The 16565-nt window shown below is 55.9% G+C and overlaps 1 protein-coding gene across 1 annotated transcript in view; it reads left to right on the top strand.

Moving 5' to 3' along the window:
* HCN4 (hyperpolarization activated cyclic nucleotide gated potassium channel 4) overlaps positions 1–16565 on the top strand; it is a 188744-nt gene that overhangs the window by 144702 nt on the left and 27477 nt on the right. The window contains exons 5-6 of the mRNA XM_064157233.1: positions 10795–10941; positions 13557–13797. Of these exons, the coding sequence (XP_064013303.1) occupies positions 10795–10941; positions 13557–13797 (388 nt within the window). The remainder of the gene's footprint in view (positions 1–10794; positions 10942–13556; positions 13798–16565) is intronic.

Raw genomic sequence — 16565 nt, 5'->3', positions numbered from 1 at the left:
CAGGCTCACTGGTCCCTTTGCCCATCTCCTGCCTCTGAGCCTTCTCTCCTGGCTGCTCCCAGAGATGCTGAGTTCCAGTTGCTCAGGCTCACTGGTCCCTTGGCCCCATCTCCAGCCTCTGAGCCTTCTCTCCTCGCTCCAGGCTGCTCCCAGAGATGCTGAGTTTTGGTAGGAAAAGACCTCCAAGATCCAAGGACATGGAACTGTTGGAGCCAGTCCAGAGGAGACTACCAAGATGCTGAGAGGGTTGCAGCTGCTCTGCTATGAGGACAAGCTACAAGAGCTGAGGCTCTGCAGCCTGGAGAAGAGAAGGCTTCAAGGAGACCTTGTAGTGGCCTTGCAGAGTCTGAAGGGGCTACAGAAAGGCTGGGGGGGACTATTGCCAAGGACTGTAATGACAGGAGGGGGAGGAATGGGTTTGAAGTGGGAGAGAGGAGATTGAATCTGGGTGTTCTTTAAAATGAGGGTGGTGAGACACTGGCACAGGTTGCCCAGGGAGGTTGTGGCTGCTCCCTCCTTGGATGTGTTCAAGGCCAGGTTGGATGAGGCCTTGAGTTCTAGTCAGAGGTGTGCCTGCCTATGGCAGGGGGTTGGAACTGGCTGAGCTTTGAGGTCCCTTCCAGCCTAAACCATTCTATGATTCTGTGATCATCAAATCCAACCATCAACCTGAGCACCACCATGGCAACAGCTTCAAATTAGTGGATTTAGGTTGGATGTTAGGAACAAGCTCCTCAATATGAGGGTGATGGAACAAGAAAGCCAGGAAAGAACAGACTGGAGAGGTGGGCACAAGCCAACCTCAGGAGGTTCAAGAAGACTCCAGTTCTGGAGTTCCTATTCCAAGAGGGCTGTGGAGATGCTGCAGAGTGTCCAGATCAGGGCCAGGAGGATGCTGAGAGGCTGCAGCAGCTCTGCTGTGAGCACAGCCTGCAAGAGTTGGGGCTGTGCAGGCTGGAGCAGAGGAGGCTCCCAGGGGACCTTCTGGTGGCCTTGCAGGGTCTGAAGGGGGCTCCAAAAAAGCTGGGGAGGGACTTTTGAGGCTGTGAGGGAGTGTCAGGAGTGGGGGGGATGGAGCAAAGGTGGAGGTGGGGAGAGTGAGGCTGGAGGGGAGGAGGAAGTTGTTGAGCAGGAGAGTGGTGAGAGGCTGGAATGGGTTGCCCAGGGAGGGGGTTGAGGCCCCATGGCTGGAGGCGTTTGAGGCCAGGCTGGCTGAGGCTGTGGTGAGGCTGCTCTAGGGTAGGGTGTCCCTGGGCATGGCAGGGGGGTTGGCACTGCCTGCTCCTTGTGCTGCCTTCCAGCCCTGCCTGCTTCTGTGACTCTATGAACATCAAGTCCAACCATTGGCCCTACTCTCCCAGCTCCCCCCACCACTGACCCATATCCCCAAGCACCACATCTGCATGGCTTTAAAAGCCCTCCAGAGAAGCTGACTCAAGCACCAACCTGGGCAGCCTCTTCCAAAGTTTCACAGCATCACAGAATGTCAGAGGTTGGAAGGGACCTCCAGAGGTCATTGATCCCAACCCCCCTCCCAAAAGCAGGCTCACCTGGGGTAGTCTGCACAGGAGTGCATCCAGGTGGCTCTCCTCTCTCCCACTCCAGTGGCAGCACCCTCCTCACCTCTGTCTCCTCCAGGTGGCAAACATCCTGAGGTACCTCCACAGCAACCTGGAGCACTTCTGTTGTGTCAAGCTTACTGCAGCCTGCTGCAGAAAAGGAAGTAGCTCCCAAACAGCTTCCACAGCTGAGGAGCAGATGGATGTGGGTTTAAATGTAGCTCATTAATCAGGAAGCAAAATAGCCCTGATAATATTGTGGTGCTGTGTTGGATGTGGCCTGAGTAGTTCTGGCTGAGGTGGTGTTGAAGTAGCCACAGGTTCCTACACAAGCAGCTGCAGTTTGCTTGTACCTCACTCTGACCCCTGCTGCCTCCTGTCCTGCTGCTTCACTCAGAGTTTCCTCTGGTTCTGGCTGTGAAGGGACCCAGCTCCTGCTCCATCTTCACCTGGCACCAGCAGTGCTGGCATGGTTTGGCTGTGTTACTTTTCCTCCCTTGATCTACTCCATCCCAGAGCCTGAGTAGTTCTGGCTGAGGTGGTGTTGAAATAGCCACAGGTTCCTACACAAGCAGCTTGCTTGTACCTCACTCTGACCCCTGCTGCCTCCTGTCCTGCTGCTTCACTCAGAGTTTCCTCTGGTTCTGGCTGTGAAGGGACCCAGCTCCTGCTTCATCTTCACCTGGCACCAGCAGTGCTGGCATGGTTTGGCTGTGTTACTTTTCCTCCCTGGGACTACTCCATCCCAGACCCATCTGACTCCATCCAACTGTGTCTTGGTCAGTTTGAGCAAGATCTAGACCTGGTCCCAGGACAAATCCTGAGGATGGGAATGTGAATGGTTCAAAGGGAGAACTCCACATTTGTGCTGATGGACTAAGTCAGACAATCAGAGCATGGCTTGGGTTGGAAGGGACCTTTCAAGGTCATCCAGTCCAACCCCCCCTGCAGTCAGCAGGGACAGCTGCAGCTAGAGCCAGGTTGTCCCAACACTGTGACCCTGAATGCTTCCAGGGATGGAGCATCTCCCACCTCTCTGGACAACCTGGGGCAGTGCTTCACCACCCTTAATGTTGAAGATTTCTTCCTTCTATGTACTCTCAATCTCCTTCTTTCAGTTCAGATCATCACCACTTGTCCTGGCACAGCAGACCCTCCTCAGAAGTCTGGCCCCAGCTTTCTTGTCACCTCTTTAAGCACTCAAAGGCCACCAGAAGGTCTCCCTGGAGCCTTCTCCTCTCCAGGCTGGACAAGCCCAACTCTCTCAGCCTGGCCTCACAGCCCTCCCAACACTGCTGTGACCTCCTCTGGGGCTCCTCCAACAGGTCCCTGTCTGTGCTGTGCTGAGGGTGCCAGAGCTGCCCCAGCACTACAGAGAAGGTCTCAGCAGAATCCCCACCCTGCCCCTGCTGCCCACACTGCTGGGGATCAGCCCAAGTTCAGGAAGGGACTGGATGAGGCACTTAGTGCCATGATCTGGTTGACTGGCCAGGGCTGGGTGCTAGGTTGGGCTGGATGAGCTTGGAGCTCTCTTCCAACCTGCCTGATTCTATGATTCTATGATTCTAAGACAGGGTTGGCAGGGCTCAGTGCCAGCTCATGCCCAGCTCTTCACTCAAGCCCCTCTCTGCAGGGCTGCTCTCAAATGCAAGGAGGCTGCAGTAGTTTACTGCTAATCATAGCTCAGGGAAAGCAGAACAAAGATGCAACTGTGTTCCATCAAAACACTCCATCATCTGGTGAATCTCCTGGTGTGAGCTGTACCCCTGAGAAGCATTAATCCTCTTGAGTGCCACATCACTGCATCCTGCTTGTGTGTGTCTTAACCTGATCCCACAGGAGGCACTCTGCAAGCACTCAGAATGCTGCCAGAGCATCACAATCAGAGAATCATAGAATCAGGCAGGTTGGAAGAGAGCTCCAAGCTCAGCCAGCCCAACCTAGCACCCAGCCCTGCCCAACCAACCACACCATGGCACTAAGTGCCCCAGCCAGGCTTGGCTGCAACACCTCCAGCCACAGCCACTCCACCACCTCCCTGGGCAGCCCATTCCAGTGCCAATCACTCTCTCTGCCAGGAACTTCCTCCTCACAGCCAGCCCAGACCTGCCCTGGCACAGCTTCAGCCTGGGTCCCCTTCTTCTGCTGCTGGCTGCCTGGCAGCAGAGCCCAACCCCAGCTGGCTACAGCCTCCCTGCAGGCAGCTGCAGGCAGCAATCAGCTCTGCCCTGAGCCTCCTCTGCTGCAGGCTGCACCCCCCCAGCTCCCTCAGCCTCTCCTCACAGGGCTGTGCTCCAGGCCCCTCCCCAGCCTTGCTGCCCTGCTCCAAACACCTTCCAGCACCTCAGCAGCTCTCTGCAATGCAGGAGCTCAGAGCTGGACACAGCACTGCAGGGGTGTCCTGAGCAGTGCTGAGCACAGGGGCACAAGAACCTCCCTTGTCCTGCTGCCCACACTGCTCCTGAGCCAGCCCAGGATGCCATTGGCTCTGCTGCCCACCTGGGCACTGCTGCCTCCTCTGCAGCTCCTCTCTGCCACCACCCCCAGCTCCCTCTCTGCCTGCCTGCTCTCAGCCCCTCTGGCCCCAGCCTCTAGTGCTGCTTGGGGTTGTTGTGGCCAAAGTGCACAACCCTGCCCTTGGCCTTGTTCAGTCTCATCCCCTTGGCCTCTGCCCACCCATGCAGCCTGGCCAGGTCCCTCTCCAGGGCTCTGCTGCCCTCCCACAGCTCCACAGCTGCTCCTAGCTTGGTGTCATCTGGGGTTGGACTGGATGATCCCCAGAGGTACCTTCCCAACCACGATGGAATTCAGGGATTCTGTTACTCAAAGAGAGGTCAATGCCAGGACTGGAATGGGAAGATGATGGAATTCAGGGATTCTGTTTCTCCAAGAGAGGTCAATGCCAGGACTGGAATGGGAAGATGATGGAATTCTGGGATTCTGTTGCTCAAAGAGAGGTCAATGCCAGGACTGGAATGGGAAGATGATGGAATTCTGGGGTTCTGTTACTCCAAGAGAGGTCAATGCCAGGACTGGAATGGGAAGATGATGGAATTCTGGGATTCTGTTTCTCAAAGAGAGGTCAATGCCAGGACTGGAATGGGAACAGCTCTTTTTGGATGCAGGAAGCAATGCAAGCAAATCATTGAGCCTTTCCTGCCAGTGATTTCTTCCTGCCAGTGGGAAGAGGACTCCTGATGGAGAGAGAGGATATGGAAAGAGTTAAAAATACTTAGCTCCCTTCGGAGTTTGAGTGATCTGAGCTTTGGTAGAAGGAGAGGGAACTGTTGAGAGGAGTAGGGGAAAAGTGGCCAGTTAGAGAAGTAAAAATACTCAGCTAAATGGTTTCCCTTTGATATATTAATACCTCCTTCAAGGGCTTGAGGAAAAACAGACTTAAGAAAATGAGTTAAGATTTAAATGAGGCTTGATTGTCTTCAAAGGGACTGGAATGATTCCTAAATGAGGCTTTTCAGCTAGGCTCAGAGAGGCTGCTAATCTCCATGCCTTCCTCTGAGCACAGGTCAGGCTGAGGACGTGGGGATGAGGAGAAGACTTCAACAGACAAGCACCAGGGAGAAAGGTGGTGAAAGGGGACTGGTGAGTTAGGCCTGCTCACACAGTGGCCTTGCAGAGTGCCAGGTCTCAGGGAGAGATTTGCTGTGAGGGTGGCAAGACTCAGGAATGGATTGTCCAGAGAGGCTGTGGATGCCTCCTCCCTGGAGATGTTCAAGGCCAGGTTGGCTGGGACCTTAAGTAACCTGGGTTGGTTGGGAGGCATCCATGGCCATGGCAGGGAGGTTGGATTGGATTATAGGCTCACAGGATGGGCTTGGGGTTGGGAGGCTCACAGGATGTTAGGGGTTGGAAGGGACCTCCACAGGTCATTGAGTCCAACCCCTCTGCCAGTGCTGGAGCAAAGAACCTAGCTCAGGTTGCACAGGAACACATCCAGACAGGCCTGGAAAGGCTCCAGAGAAGGAGACTCCACAGCCTCTCTGGGCAGCCTGTGCCAGGGCTCTGGGACCCTTCCAGGCAAGAAGTTCTTCCTCATGTTGAGGTGCAACCTCCTGTGCTGCAGCTTCCATCCATTGCTCCTTGTCCTATCCCAGGGCACAACTGAGCAGAGTTTGTCCCCTCCCTCTTGACCCCCAGCCCTCAGAAGTTTATAGACATTGATCAGATCCCCTCTAAGTCTTCTCTTCACCAGCCCAAACAGCCCCAGGGCCCCCAGCCTCTCCTCCCCAGGCAGTGTTGCAGCTCCTTCATCACCTTCACAGCCCTCCCTTGGACTCTCTCCAGCAGATCCCTGTCCCTCTTGAGCTGGGGAGCCCAGAACTGGATGCAGAATTCCAGGTATGGCCTCACCAGGACAGAGCAGAGGGGGAGGAGAACCTCCCTGGCTCTGCTGGCCACACTCCTCCTAATGCCCCCAGATGATCTCTCTAAGGTCCCTTCCAGCCTAAGGTGTTCTACAGCTCTGTGATCTCCACAGTATCAGGGCCTTGGCTGAAAAAGGCAGTCCTGTAAGCATGGGGTTATCAGAGAGAGTCTCCAATCCCCATGCACTGCTGTTGATGTTCACCACATCATTAACCTTACCCCTTGGCTCTGTCCCAGTGCTGGGTGTTGCTGGTGACCTCAGGAGTGATCTGGTTCAGAGTGTGGAGCTGAGAAGAGCCCTGTACATCCATAGAGCCAGGCAGGTTGGCAGAGAGCTCCAAGCTCAGCCAGCCCAACCTAGCACCCAGCCCTGCCCAACCAACCAGACCATGGCACTAAGTGCCCCAGCCAGGCTTGGCTGCAACACCTCCAGCCACGGCCACTCCACCACCTCCCTGGGCAGCCCATTCCAGTGCCAATCACTCTCTCTGCCAGGAACTTCCTCCTCACAGCCAGCCCAGCCCTGCCCTGGCACAGCTTCAGCCTGAGTCCCCTTCTTCTGCTGCTGGCTGCCTGGCAGCAGAGCCCAACCCCAGCTGGCTACAGCCTCCCTGCAGGCAGCTGCAGGCAGCAATGAGCTCTGCCCTGAGCCTCCTCTGCTGCAGGCTGCACCCCCCCAGCTCCCTCAGCCTCTCCTCACAGGGCTGTGCTCCAGGCCCCTCATCCAGGAAGCTTCTTCACAGTGAGGGTGACAGAGCCCAGGCTGCCCAGGGAAGTTGTGGAGAGATATTCCACATTGCTGTGTGGACTGTCCTGGGCGCTGCTGCTTTTGGCATGGAGGTTGGACTGGATGAACCCTGAAGGTCTTTTCCAACCTCTAAGGTTCTGTGATTCTGTGGTTGCCCATCCTTGGAGGTGTTCAAGAACCCTGTGGCCATGGCAGTTGAGGACATGCTTTAATGGCCACGGTGGTGTTAGGTTGACCCTTGGACTCGCTGACCTTAGAGACCTTTTCCAACCCAAACAACTTTGTGCTTCTACGCTCAGACATCTGAGCCAACCCTTCAAACCTGCTTCATTTGAGAGCAAACCTGCAAAACTCCTGAAGGGCTCAAATCAATGACCTGTCCCCACCTGAGACATTGGATTCATAGAATCATAGAATCAACCAGGTTGGCAGAGGGCTCCAAGCTCAGCCAGCCCAACCTAGCACCCAGCCCTTGCCAGTCAACCAGACCATGGCACTAAGTGCCTCATCCAGGCTTTGCTTGACCACCTCCAGGGATGGTGACTCCACCACCTCCCTGGGCAGCCCATTCCAATGCCAATCACTCTGTGAAGAACTTCCTCCTAACATCCAGCCTGTACTTTCCCCTGGCACAACTTGAGACTGTGTCCCCTTCTTCTGTTGCTGCTTGCCTGGGAGAAGATCCCAACCCCACCTGGCTACAGCCTCCCTTCAGGTAGTTGTAGACAGCAATGAGGTCACCCTTGAGCCTCCTCTGCTGCAGGCTGCACACCCCCAGCTCCCTCAGCCTCTCCTCACAGGGCTGTGCACCAGGCCCCTCCCCAGCTTTGTCCCCCTTTCTGCTGCCTTTCTCTCCTGGTTGCTCTGCTCAGCACTCAGTGGCACCGCAGCCCTAGCAGCCCACACCACCCAGTGCAGCGCTGCCTGCCAGCTGCCTGCCCGGCTCCCTGCAGGGAGGTGGTGACTTGCTTGACTTTGATCAGCCTGCAGTGGTCATGAATATTTACAGCCAGCTCCTCTGCTGCTAGCCACAGACAAAAAAGCTGCCAGGAAACCCCCAATGTCCCCTCGGCCACCTTGGCTCCTTAGAGCAATTCCTTCTCCTCTCTGGTGCAGATCAAGTTGTTAGCATGCAAGGCAGTGCCAGCACAGACTGTGCTGACAGCAGAGTGACACTGGTGTGTGCAGGGGAGGGCTGTAAGGAGCACAGTTTGGTCACCAGGCTGTTCAGCAGAAGCAGCAGCAAAGGGACATCTGGGGACAGCTACTGGGGAGGTGAGGAGAAAGAAGGATGGCAGAGGGGGAGCACAGGGCAGGGCTTTTGTCAGCACTCTTTAGTAGTAGGGTTGTATTCTGTGCTGTGTGCCAATGGGGAATGGGTCTGTGTTGGAGCCATGACCAAGAACATGGTGCACAGCTTGGCTGTGTCTGTGTTGGAGACATGACCAAGAACATGGTGCACAGCTTGGCTGTGTCTGTGTTGGACACATGACCAAGAACCTGGTGCACAGCTTGGCTGTGTCTGTGTTGGAGGCATGACCAAGAAGAACCTGGTGCACAGCTTGGCTGTGTCTGTGTTGGAGACATGACCAAGAAGAACCTGGTGCACAGCTTGGCTGTGTCTGTGTTGGACACATGACCAAGAAGAACCTGGTGCACAGCTTGGCTGTGTCTGTGTTGGAGACATGACCAAGGAGAACCTGGTGCACAGCTTGGCTGTGTCTGTGTTGGAGCCATGACCAAGAGCCTGGTGCACAGCTTGGCTGTGTCTGTGTTGGAGACATGACCAAGAACCTGGTGCACAGCTTGGCTGTGTCTGTGGTGGAGACATGACCAAGAACCTGGTGCACAGCTTGGCTGTGTCTGTGTTGGAGACATGACCAAGAAGAACCTGGTGCACAGCTTGGCTGTGTCTGTGTTGGAGACATGACCAAGGAGAACCTGGTGCACAGCTTGGCTGTGTCTGTGTTGGAGACATGACCAAGAACCTGGTGCACAGCTTGGCTGTGTCTGTGTTGGAGACATGACCAAGAAGAACCTGGTGCACAGCTTGGCTGTGTCTATGTTGGAGACATGACCAAGAAGAACCTGGTGCACAGCTTGGCTGTGTCTGTGTTGGAGACATGACCAAGAGGAACATGGTGCACAGCTTGGCTGTGTCTGTGTTGGAGACATGACCAAGAGGAACCTGGTGCACAGCTTGGCTGTGTCTGTGTTGGAGACATGACCAAGGAGAACCTGGTGCACAGCTTGGCTGTGTCTGTGTTGGAGACATGACCAAGAGGAACCTGGTGCACAGCTTGGCTGTGTCTGTGTTGGAGACATGACCAAGAACCTGGTGCACAGCTTGGCCATTTCCTGGGGAGGTGAGGGGAAAGAAGGATGGCAGAGGGGGAGCCCAGAGCTCTTGTCAACACTCTTTAGTAGCAGGGTTGTATTCTGCTCAGCGTGCTGGGGGGATGGGAGGCTGTGCACACACCTTGTCCCTGCAGCACCTTCAAAGCAAGTGAGGCCACTGACAGCCCTGTGCCTTGAGGAGGTGTCATTTGTTCCTAGAAAGCACCACTCCTGCCCAGCTCCTGCTCCACCATCACTCAGAGTGTGCCCTTCAGTTCCCCTCTAAGCCACAGGCTGGAAGTGCAAACCATTAGGTACAAACCCTGACAGGGCAAGAGAGAGCCAGAAGAGGTGAGGGAAGCTGGCAGCTGTGCAGGGAAAGCACAGGTGCCATCCTCAAGGGGCAGAGAGGAGATGAAAAGGAGGTCACAGGGACTGCACCTTCAGCCAGGTAACTCAGGTGTCTGTCAGGGTGTGCCTTTCACGTTGACTGTGGACATCCCAGGCAGAACCCTGCCCTGCTGCTCTCCCCAGCCCCTGGCACATGCAGTTCCTGCACTTGGCAGAGGCCCTGAGGTGCTGCACATCACCTCCTGCTCATACTACTTGGCCACCACTCTGCTGTGTGCCCTGGAGAAACCTTCTGTGCCATCCTGCTTTGGGCAGTCTTCCCTCAGCCATATATGCTGAGAGGAGATCCTCAGCTGAGCATCTTGCACTCATCTCTGCTCCCAGGTTTTGCTGTGTGTGCAGGGAAGAGCAAGCAGCAGAGCTGCTCAGCACCAGGGGATCATAGAATCACAGAACCAGGCAGGGCTGGAAGGGAGCACAAGGAGCAGGCAGTGCCAACCCCCCTGCCATGCCCAGGGACACCCTACCCTAGAGCAGCCTGACCACAGCCTCAGCCAGCCTGGCCTCAAACACCTCCAGCCATGGGGCCTCAACCCCCTCCCTGGGCAACCCATTCCAGCCTCTCACCACTCTCCTGCTCAACAACTTCCTCCTCCCCTCCAGCCTCACTCTCCCCACCTCCAGCTTTGCTCCATTCCCCCCACTCCTGACACTCCTTCACAGCCTCCAAAGTCCCTCCCCAGCTTTTTTGGAGCCCCCTTCAGACCCTGCAAGGCCACCAGAAGGTCCCCTGGGAGCCTCCTCTGCTCCAGCCTGCACAGCCCCAACTCTTTCAGGCTGTGCTCACAGCAGAGCTGCTGCAGCCTCTCAGCATCCTCCTGGCCCTGCTCTGGACACTCTCCAGCATCTCCACAGCCCTCTTGGCCCAGGGGCTCCAGAGCTGGATGCAGCACTCCAGGTGGGCTCTCAGCAGAGCAGAGCAGAGGGGCAGAATCCCCTCCCTGGCCCTGCTGGCCACACTGCTGCTGCTGCAGCCCAGCCTCTGCTTGGCTCTCTGGGCTGCAAGTGCTCACTGCTGGCTCCTGTGCAGCTTCTCCTCCAGCAGCACCCCCAAGTGCCTCTCCTCAGGGCTGCTCTCCAGCCTGGATTGGTGCTTGCTGCAGGATGTTAGATGAGGAAGCTGTCTCCACAGTGAGACTGGCTGAGCTTAGGTTTCAAGGTTAAAAAGTGGAGCAGGCATTTGGGGAACATCCTAAAGATGTCTGCAAACCTCTCAGCGGTTCAGGCACTGTCCTCTCGCGGTTCACCATTCTCTCCTGCACCAGATGTTCACCAAGGAAGCAGGCAGAGGTCTGGTGTGGCCAGGAGTGGGTGTGCTGTGCTGCTAACCCCTCCTCTTGCTGTCTCCCCACGCAGTACAAGCAGGTGGAGCAGTACATGTCCTTCCACAAGCTCCCCGCGGACATGCGGCAGCGCATCCACGACTACTACGAGCACCGCTACCAGGGCAAGATGTTCGACGAGGAGAGCATCCTGGGCGAGCTGAGCGAGCCCCTCCGAGAGGTGAGCAGGGCACACTGCTTGGGCAGGCTCCCTGGGGGGTGTCCTGTGCCACCATCGTGGGAGGGCAGTGGTGGGAGGGCAGCTTTCCCAGCGGCACCTGGCTACGTGTGTGTGCTCCGGGGTCAGGACCAGCCGAGGCAGCGCATCCGTGGGTCTGAGCAGGAAGGCAGCCCTGTTTGGCTTGAGCCTGTAGCTGCTCCACTGCTGTGCCTAACTTGCTGGGAGGACAAGGCCAGGAAGAACATGGTCCACAGATTGGCTGTGTCTGTGTTAGAGACTTGACCAAGAACCTGGTGCACAGCTTGGCTGTGTCTATATTGGAGACAAGACCAAGAACATGGTGCACAGCTTGGCTGTGTATGTGTTGGAGACATGACCAAGAGGAACCTGGTGCACAGCTTGGCTGTGTCTGTGTTGGAGACATGACCAAGAAGAACCTGGTGCACAGCTTGGCTGTGTTTGTGTTGGAGACATGACCAAGAAGAACCTGGTGCACAGCTTGGCTGTGTCTCTGTTGGAGACATGACCAAGAAGAACCTGGTGCACAGCTTGGCTGTGTCTGTGTTGGAGACATGACCAAGAAGAACCTGGTGCACAGCTTGGCTGTGTTTGTGTTGGAGACATGACCAAGAAGAACCTGGTGCACAGCTTGGCTGTGTCTCTGTTGGAGACATGACCAAGAAGAACCTGGTGCACAGCTTGGCTGTGTCTGTGTTGGAGACATGACCAAGAACCTGGTGCACAGCTTGGCTGTGTCTGTGTTGGAGACATGACCAAGAACCTGGTGCACAGCTTGGCTGTGTCTGTGTTGGAGACATGACCAAGAAGAACCTGGTGCACAGCTTGGCTGTGTCTGTGTTGGAGACATGACCAAGAAGAACCTGGTGCACAGCTTGGCTGTGTCTCTGTTGGAGACATGACCAAGAACCTGGTGCACAGCTTGGCTGTGTCTGTGTTGGAGACATGACCAAGAACCTGGTGCACAGCTTGGCTGTGTCTGTGTTGGAGACATGACCAAGAACCTGGTGCACAGCTTGGCTGTGTCTGTGTTGGAGACATGACCAAGAACCTGGTGCACAGCTTGGCTGTGTCTGTGGTGGAGACATGACCAAGAAGAACCTGGTGCACAGCTTGGCTGTGTTTGTGTTAGAGACTTGACCAAGAACCTGGTGCACAGCTTGGCTGTGTCTGTGTTGGAGACATGACCAAGAAGAACCTGGTGCACAGCTTGGCTGTGTCTGTGTTGGAGACATGACCAAGAAGAACCTGGTGCACAGCTTGGCTGTGTCTGTGTTGGAGACATGACCAAGAAGAACATGGTGCACAGCTTGGCTGTGTCTGTGTTGGAGACATGACCAAGAAGAACTTGGTGCACAGCTTGGCTGTGTCTGTGTTGGAGACATGACCAAGAAGAACCTGGTGCACAGCTTGGCTGTGTCTGTGTTGGAGACATGACCACCTTGTGTTCCCTGTGTGCTGTCTCTCCTCTGTGTGATGTGCTGCTGTCATCTGTGCCCCATCTATCAGCTGTAACATCATCTGGAGCCCGAGGAAGGAGGAGCTTTCCAGCAGGACCTGTGCTTCAAAGGAGTCTGAACATAACCCTGCCTTCCCTAGCTGAAGCCCAGGAATGCAGTTCTCTCTGGGTCAGGGATGTTACCCAGGAGCACCAGAAGTGCTCTTCCTTCTCTCTTCCTTCCCCCAGCAGTGGACCTCTGTAGGAGAGAGAAGAGCTGAGCCACCTTAGAAAACTTCCTGCCCAAGTCTCAAAGGGCAACCCTGAAGAGAACCCCAGTGAGGAGGAAGGAGATGCTTCCCCAACCCCCCTTCTGCTCCAGTCATCCAGCTGCTCCTTCCCAACTTGGCTGGGAAGGTGATTTACTCCCTGGCACTTTCTGCTGCCCTCTGAGGCTGAGCCAAGGTGGCACAGAGCAGCTCCTGCGCAGGGCAAAGTGCTGGCATACCCTCTGAGTGACCCCAGACCACAGGAGGAGGCACAGACCCTGCCTCCTGGATGACAGCTGAACAGCTGGACTGGCTTTTCTTCAGCTGAGCTGCATGACCCAGCACATGCCCCAGCCAGCGGTGGGCATCTCTCCCTCCTCTTGCTTGGCACTGTCCCCATCTGCCCAGGATGATTCTTTCTCTGAGTGCCTTGGCACATTGGTGCTGTGTAATGTCTCCCTGACAAGCAAGGGCAAGGGAGAGGGCAGGGCTGCCAAGGTAAGTTAGGACATCAGCCCTGGGCTTTTTCAGACCCCATCTGCACCTCTCCCAGGCCAGGCTTTGCTGCAGGAGGAGGGGGATTGTGTGCTGGGCACGCTCGGGAGGGAGTTGCCCCTGCTCATAGAGACAGCATAGGAAGGAAAGCAGAGCAGCCTGGTGCCAAGCTGTCAGCTTCAGCTTGCACTTTGCTTGCTCTGAGCTTCCAAGGGCCAGTCCTGAAGGGATCAGCATTTTGGGTTTGGTTCTTGCCCAGTTATTAACCTACAGGTCAACTCAGGGATCTTCACTAGATGTTGACTAAACAAATCTGTGTCTCTTTTCTGCTCCCTGTCCCATCTTTTCTCCCCACTTCTCCTCTCTCTGCCTCTCTTGCATCCCACTGTGGCCAGGAAATTATAAACTTCAACTGCAGGAAGCTGGTTGCCTCCATGCCCCTCTTTGCCAACGCAGATCCCAACTTTGTGACCTCCATGCTGACCAAGTTGAGGTTTGAAGTGTTTCAGCCTGGGGACTACATCATCCGGGAGGGCACCATTGGCAAGAAGATGTACTTCATCCAGCACGGGGTGGTGAGTGTCCTCACCAAAGGCAACAAGGAGACCAAGCTGGCAGATGGCTCCTACTTTGGAGGTATGTGTTAGTCACAGGGGTGTCAGGGGTTGGAAGGGACCCAAAGAGATCATCCAGTCCAACCCCCTCCCCTGCTGGAGCAGGACCACACAACCTAGCTCAGGGCACAGAGGAGCACAGAGGAACTCTCTGGGCAGCCTGTTCCAGTGCTCTGTGACCCTTACAGTAAAGAGGTTTATAGGATTGGAGGATATTAGAGGTTGGAAGGGACCTGGAGACCATCCAGTTCAACTCCCCTGCCAGAGCAGGACTACACAACCTAGCTCAGATCACAGAGGAGCAGCACAGAGGAGCACAGAGGAACTCTCTGGGCAGCCTGTTCCAGTGCTCTGTGACCCTTACAGTAAAGAGGTTCATAGGATTGGAGGATGTCAGGGGTTGGAAGGGACCCAAAGAGATCATCCAGTCCAACCCCCCACTGCCAGAGCAGGACCACACAATCTAGCTCAGGGCACAAAGGAACACATCCAGACAGGCCTGGGAAGGTTCCAGAGAAGGAGACTTCACAGCTTCTCTGGGCAGCCTGTGCCAGGCTCTTCTGCCCTTCATCTGCCAGCAGCTGATGGCACCACACTCAGCTCCACCCAAACCAGAGCCTGGAGTCACAGTGGGGCACAGGCACAGGCTCAGGGTGGTGGAGTCAGTGAGACAAAGTGGCCAAAGCCATGTGGCTGTGCTCCTGTTAAAGCAGGCACGCAGGGGATGTGTTGGAGACACCTTGCCAACCCAGACAGCATCACAGGGTGTTAGGGGTTGGAAGGGACCTAAGGAGAGCATCCAGTCCAACCCCCTGCCAGAGCAGGGCCACACAATCCAGCTCAGGGCACACAGGAACACATCCCGACAGGCCTGGAAAGGCTCCACACAAGGAGACTCCACAACCTCTCTGGGCAGCCTGTGCCAGGGCTCTGGGACCCTTCCAGGCAAGAAGTTCCCCCTTGTGCTGAGCTGGAACCTCCTGTGCTGCAGCTTCCATCCATTGCTGCTTGTCCTACCACAGGGAGCCCCCATTTCAAGTGCTGCTTCATCCTGCTGTCTTCCATCTATCATCCAAAGTACTGTTTAAAGCCAGAGGATAAAACATAGTCCAGCATCTCCCCAGCCTGTGGCTCACCAAAGTGTCCTGCAGGTCAGCAGGCAGCAGCAAAGCTCTGGTGAAACTGTCAGCAGCCCAGGAAAGACCATTAAAAGAAGAAGGAACACAAACCCCATGAGGAGAGGCTGAGGGAGCTGGGGGGGTGCAGCCTGCAGCAGAGGAGGCTCAGGGCAGAGCTCATTGCTGCCTGCAGCTGCCTGCAGGGAGGCTGTAGCCAGCTGGGGTTGGGCTCTGCTGCCAGGCAGCCAGCAGCAGAAGAAGGGGACCCAGGCTCAGGCTGTGGCAGGGCAGGTCTGGGCTGGCTGTGAGGAGGAAGTTCCTGGCAGAGAGAGTGATTGGCACTGGAATGGGCTGCCCAGGGAGGTGGTGGAGTGGCTGTGGCTGGAGGTGTTGCAGCCAAGCCTGGCTGGGGCACTTAGTGCCATGGTCTGGTTGGTTGGGCAGGGCTGGGTGCTAGGTTGGGCTGGCTGAGCTTGGAGCTCTCTTCCAGCCTGCTTGATTCTATGACTGGCCAGGGCTGGGTGCTAGGTTGGTTTGGGTGAGCTTGGAGCTCTCTTCCAAGCTGCTTGAGTCTATGACTGGCCAGGGCTGGGTGCTAGGTTGGGCTGGCTGAGCTTGGAGCTCTCTTCCAGCCTGCTTGATTCTAGGATTCTGTGATTCAGGGTACTGCTCTTATGAGGACCACAGGAGACCCCTCCTAGCAGAGCCCTGCAGAGACCTCCCTGACAGCCCAGGACAGGCAATTCTCTGGCTCAGCTCAGTGCAAGCATTGGTTGCACCACAATTAATGACCTACTGAGAAGTGACAGAATGAAGCCAGCCTTTCCTTCCCCCTCTAAGGCTTTTGTTAATGACTCCCAATCACACTTTTCCTACACTCTTCTTAGACTCCTAGCTCCTGTGGAACAACTTGCCTGCACCTACGTGGAAGGGGACCTACAAGCAGGCTTGCAGAGGGACAGTTTCCAAAGGCCTGCACTGATAGGACAAGGGGCAATGGTTTGACAAGAGAGAAGAGGACCTCTGATATGAGGACAGGCTACAGGAGTTTGGGGCTGTGCAGCCTGGAGAAGAGAAGGCTTCAAGGAGACCTTGGAGTGGCCTTCCAGTATCTTCCTCCCCAGGAAGGATGGGGAGGGACTATTAACAAGGTCTGGTAATGATAGGATGAGGAAGAATGGGTTTGAAGTGGCAGAGGGGAGATGGAAACTGGGTGTTGGGAAAGGGTTCTTTAGAATGAGGGTGGTGAGAGACTGGCACAGGTTGAGAGTGGTGAGACACTGGCACAGGTTGAGGGTGCTGAGACACTGGCACAGATTGAGGGTGGTGAGAGACTGGCACAGGTTGAGGGTGCTGAGACACTGGCCTAGGTTGAGGGTGCTGAGACACTGGCACAGGTTGAGGGTGGTGAGACACTGGCCCAGGTTGAGGGTGGTGAGAGACTGGCACAGGTTGAGGGTGCTGAGACACTGGCCCAGGTTGAGGGTGGTGAGAGACTGGCACAGGTTGAGGGTGGTGAGAGACTGGCACAGGTTGAGGCTGCTGAGACACTGGCCCAGGTTGAGGCTGCTGAGACACTGGCACAGGTTGAGGGTGGTGAGAGACTGGCACAGGTTGAGGCTGCTGAGACACTGGCCCAGGTTGAGGGTGCTGAGAGACTGGCACAGGTTGA

Source organism: Pogoniulus pusillus, chromosome 17 (genome assembly GCF_015220805.1).
Source record: "Pogoniulus pusillus isolate bPogPus1 chromosome 17, bPogPus1.pri, whole genome shotgun sequence".
In the NCBI taxonomy this organism is placed as follows: domain Eukaryota; kingdom Metazoa; phylum Chordata; class Aves; order Piciformes; family Lybiidae; genus Pogoniulus; species Pogoniulus pusillus.
The sequence above is the reverse complement of the archived record's forward strand: the minus strand, read 5'-3'. Positions and strand labels throughout refer to the sequence as shown.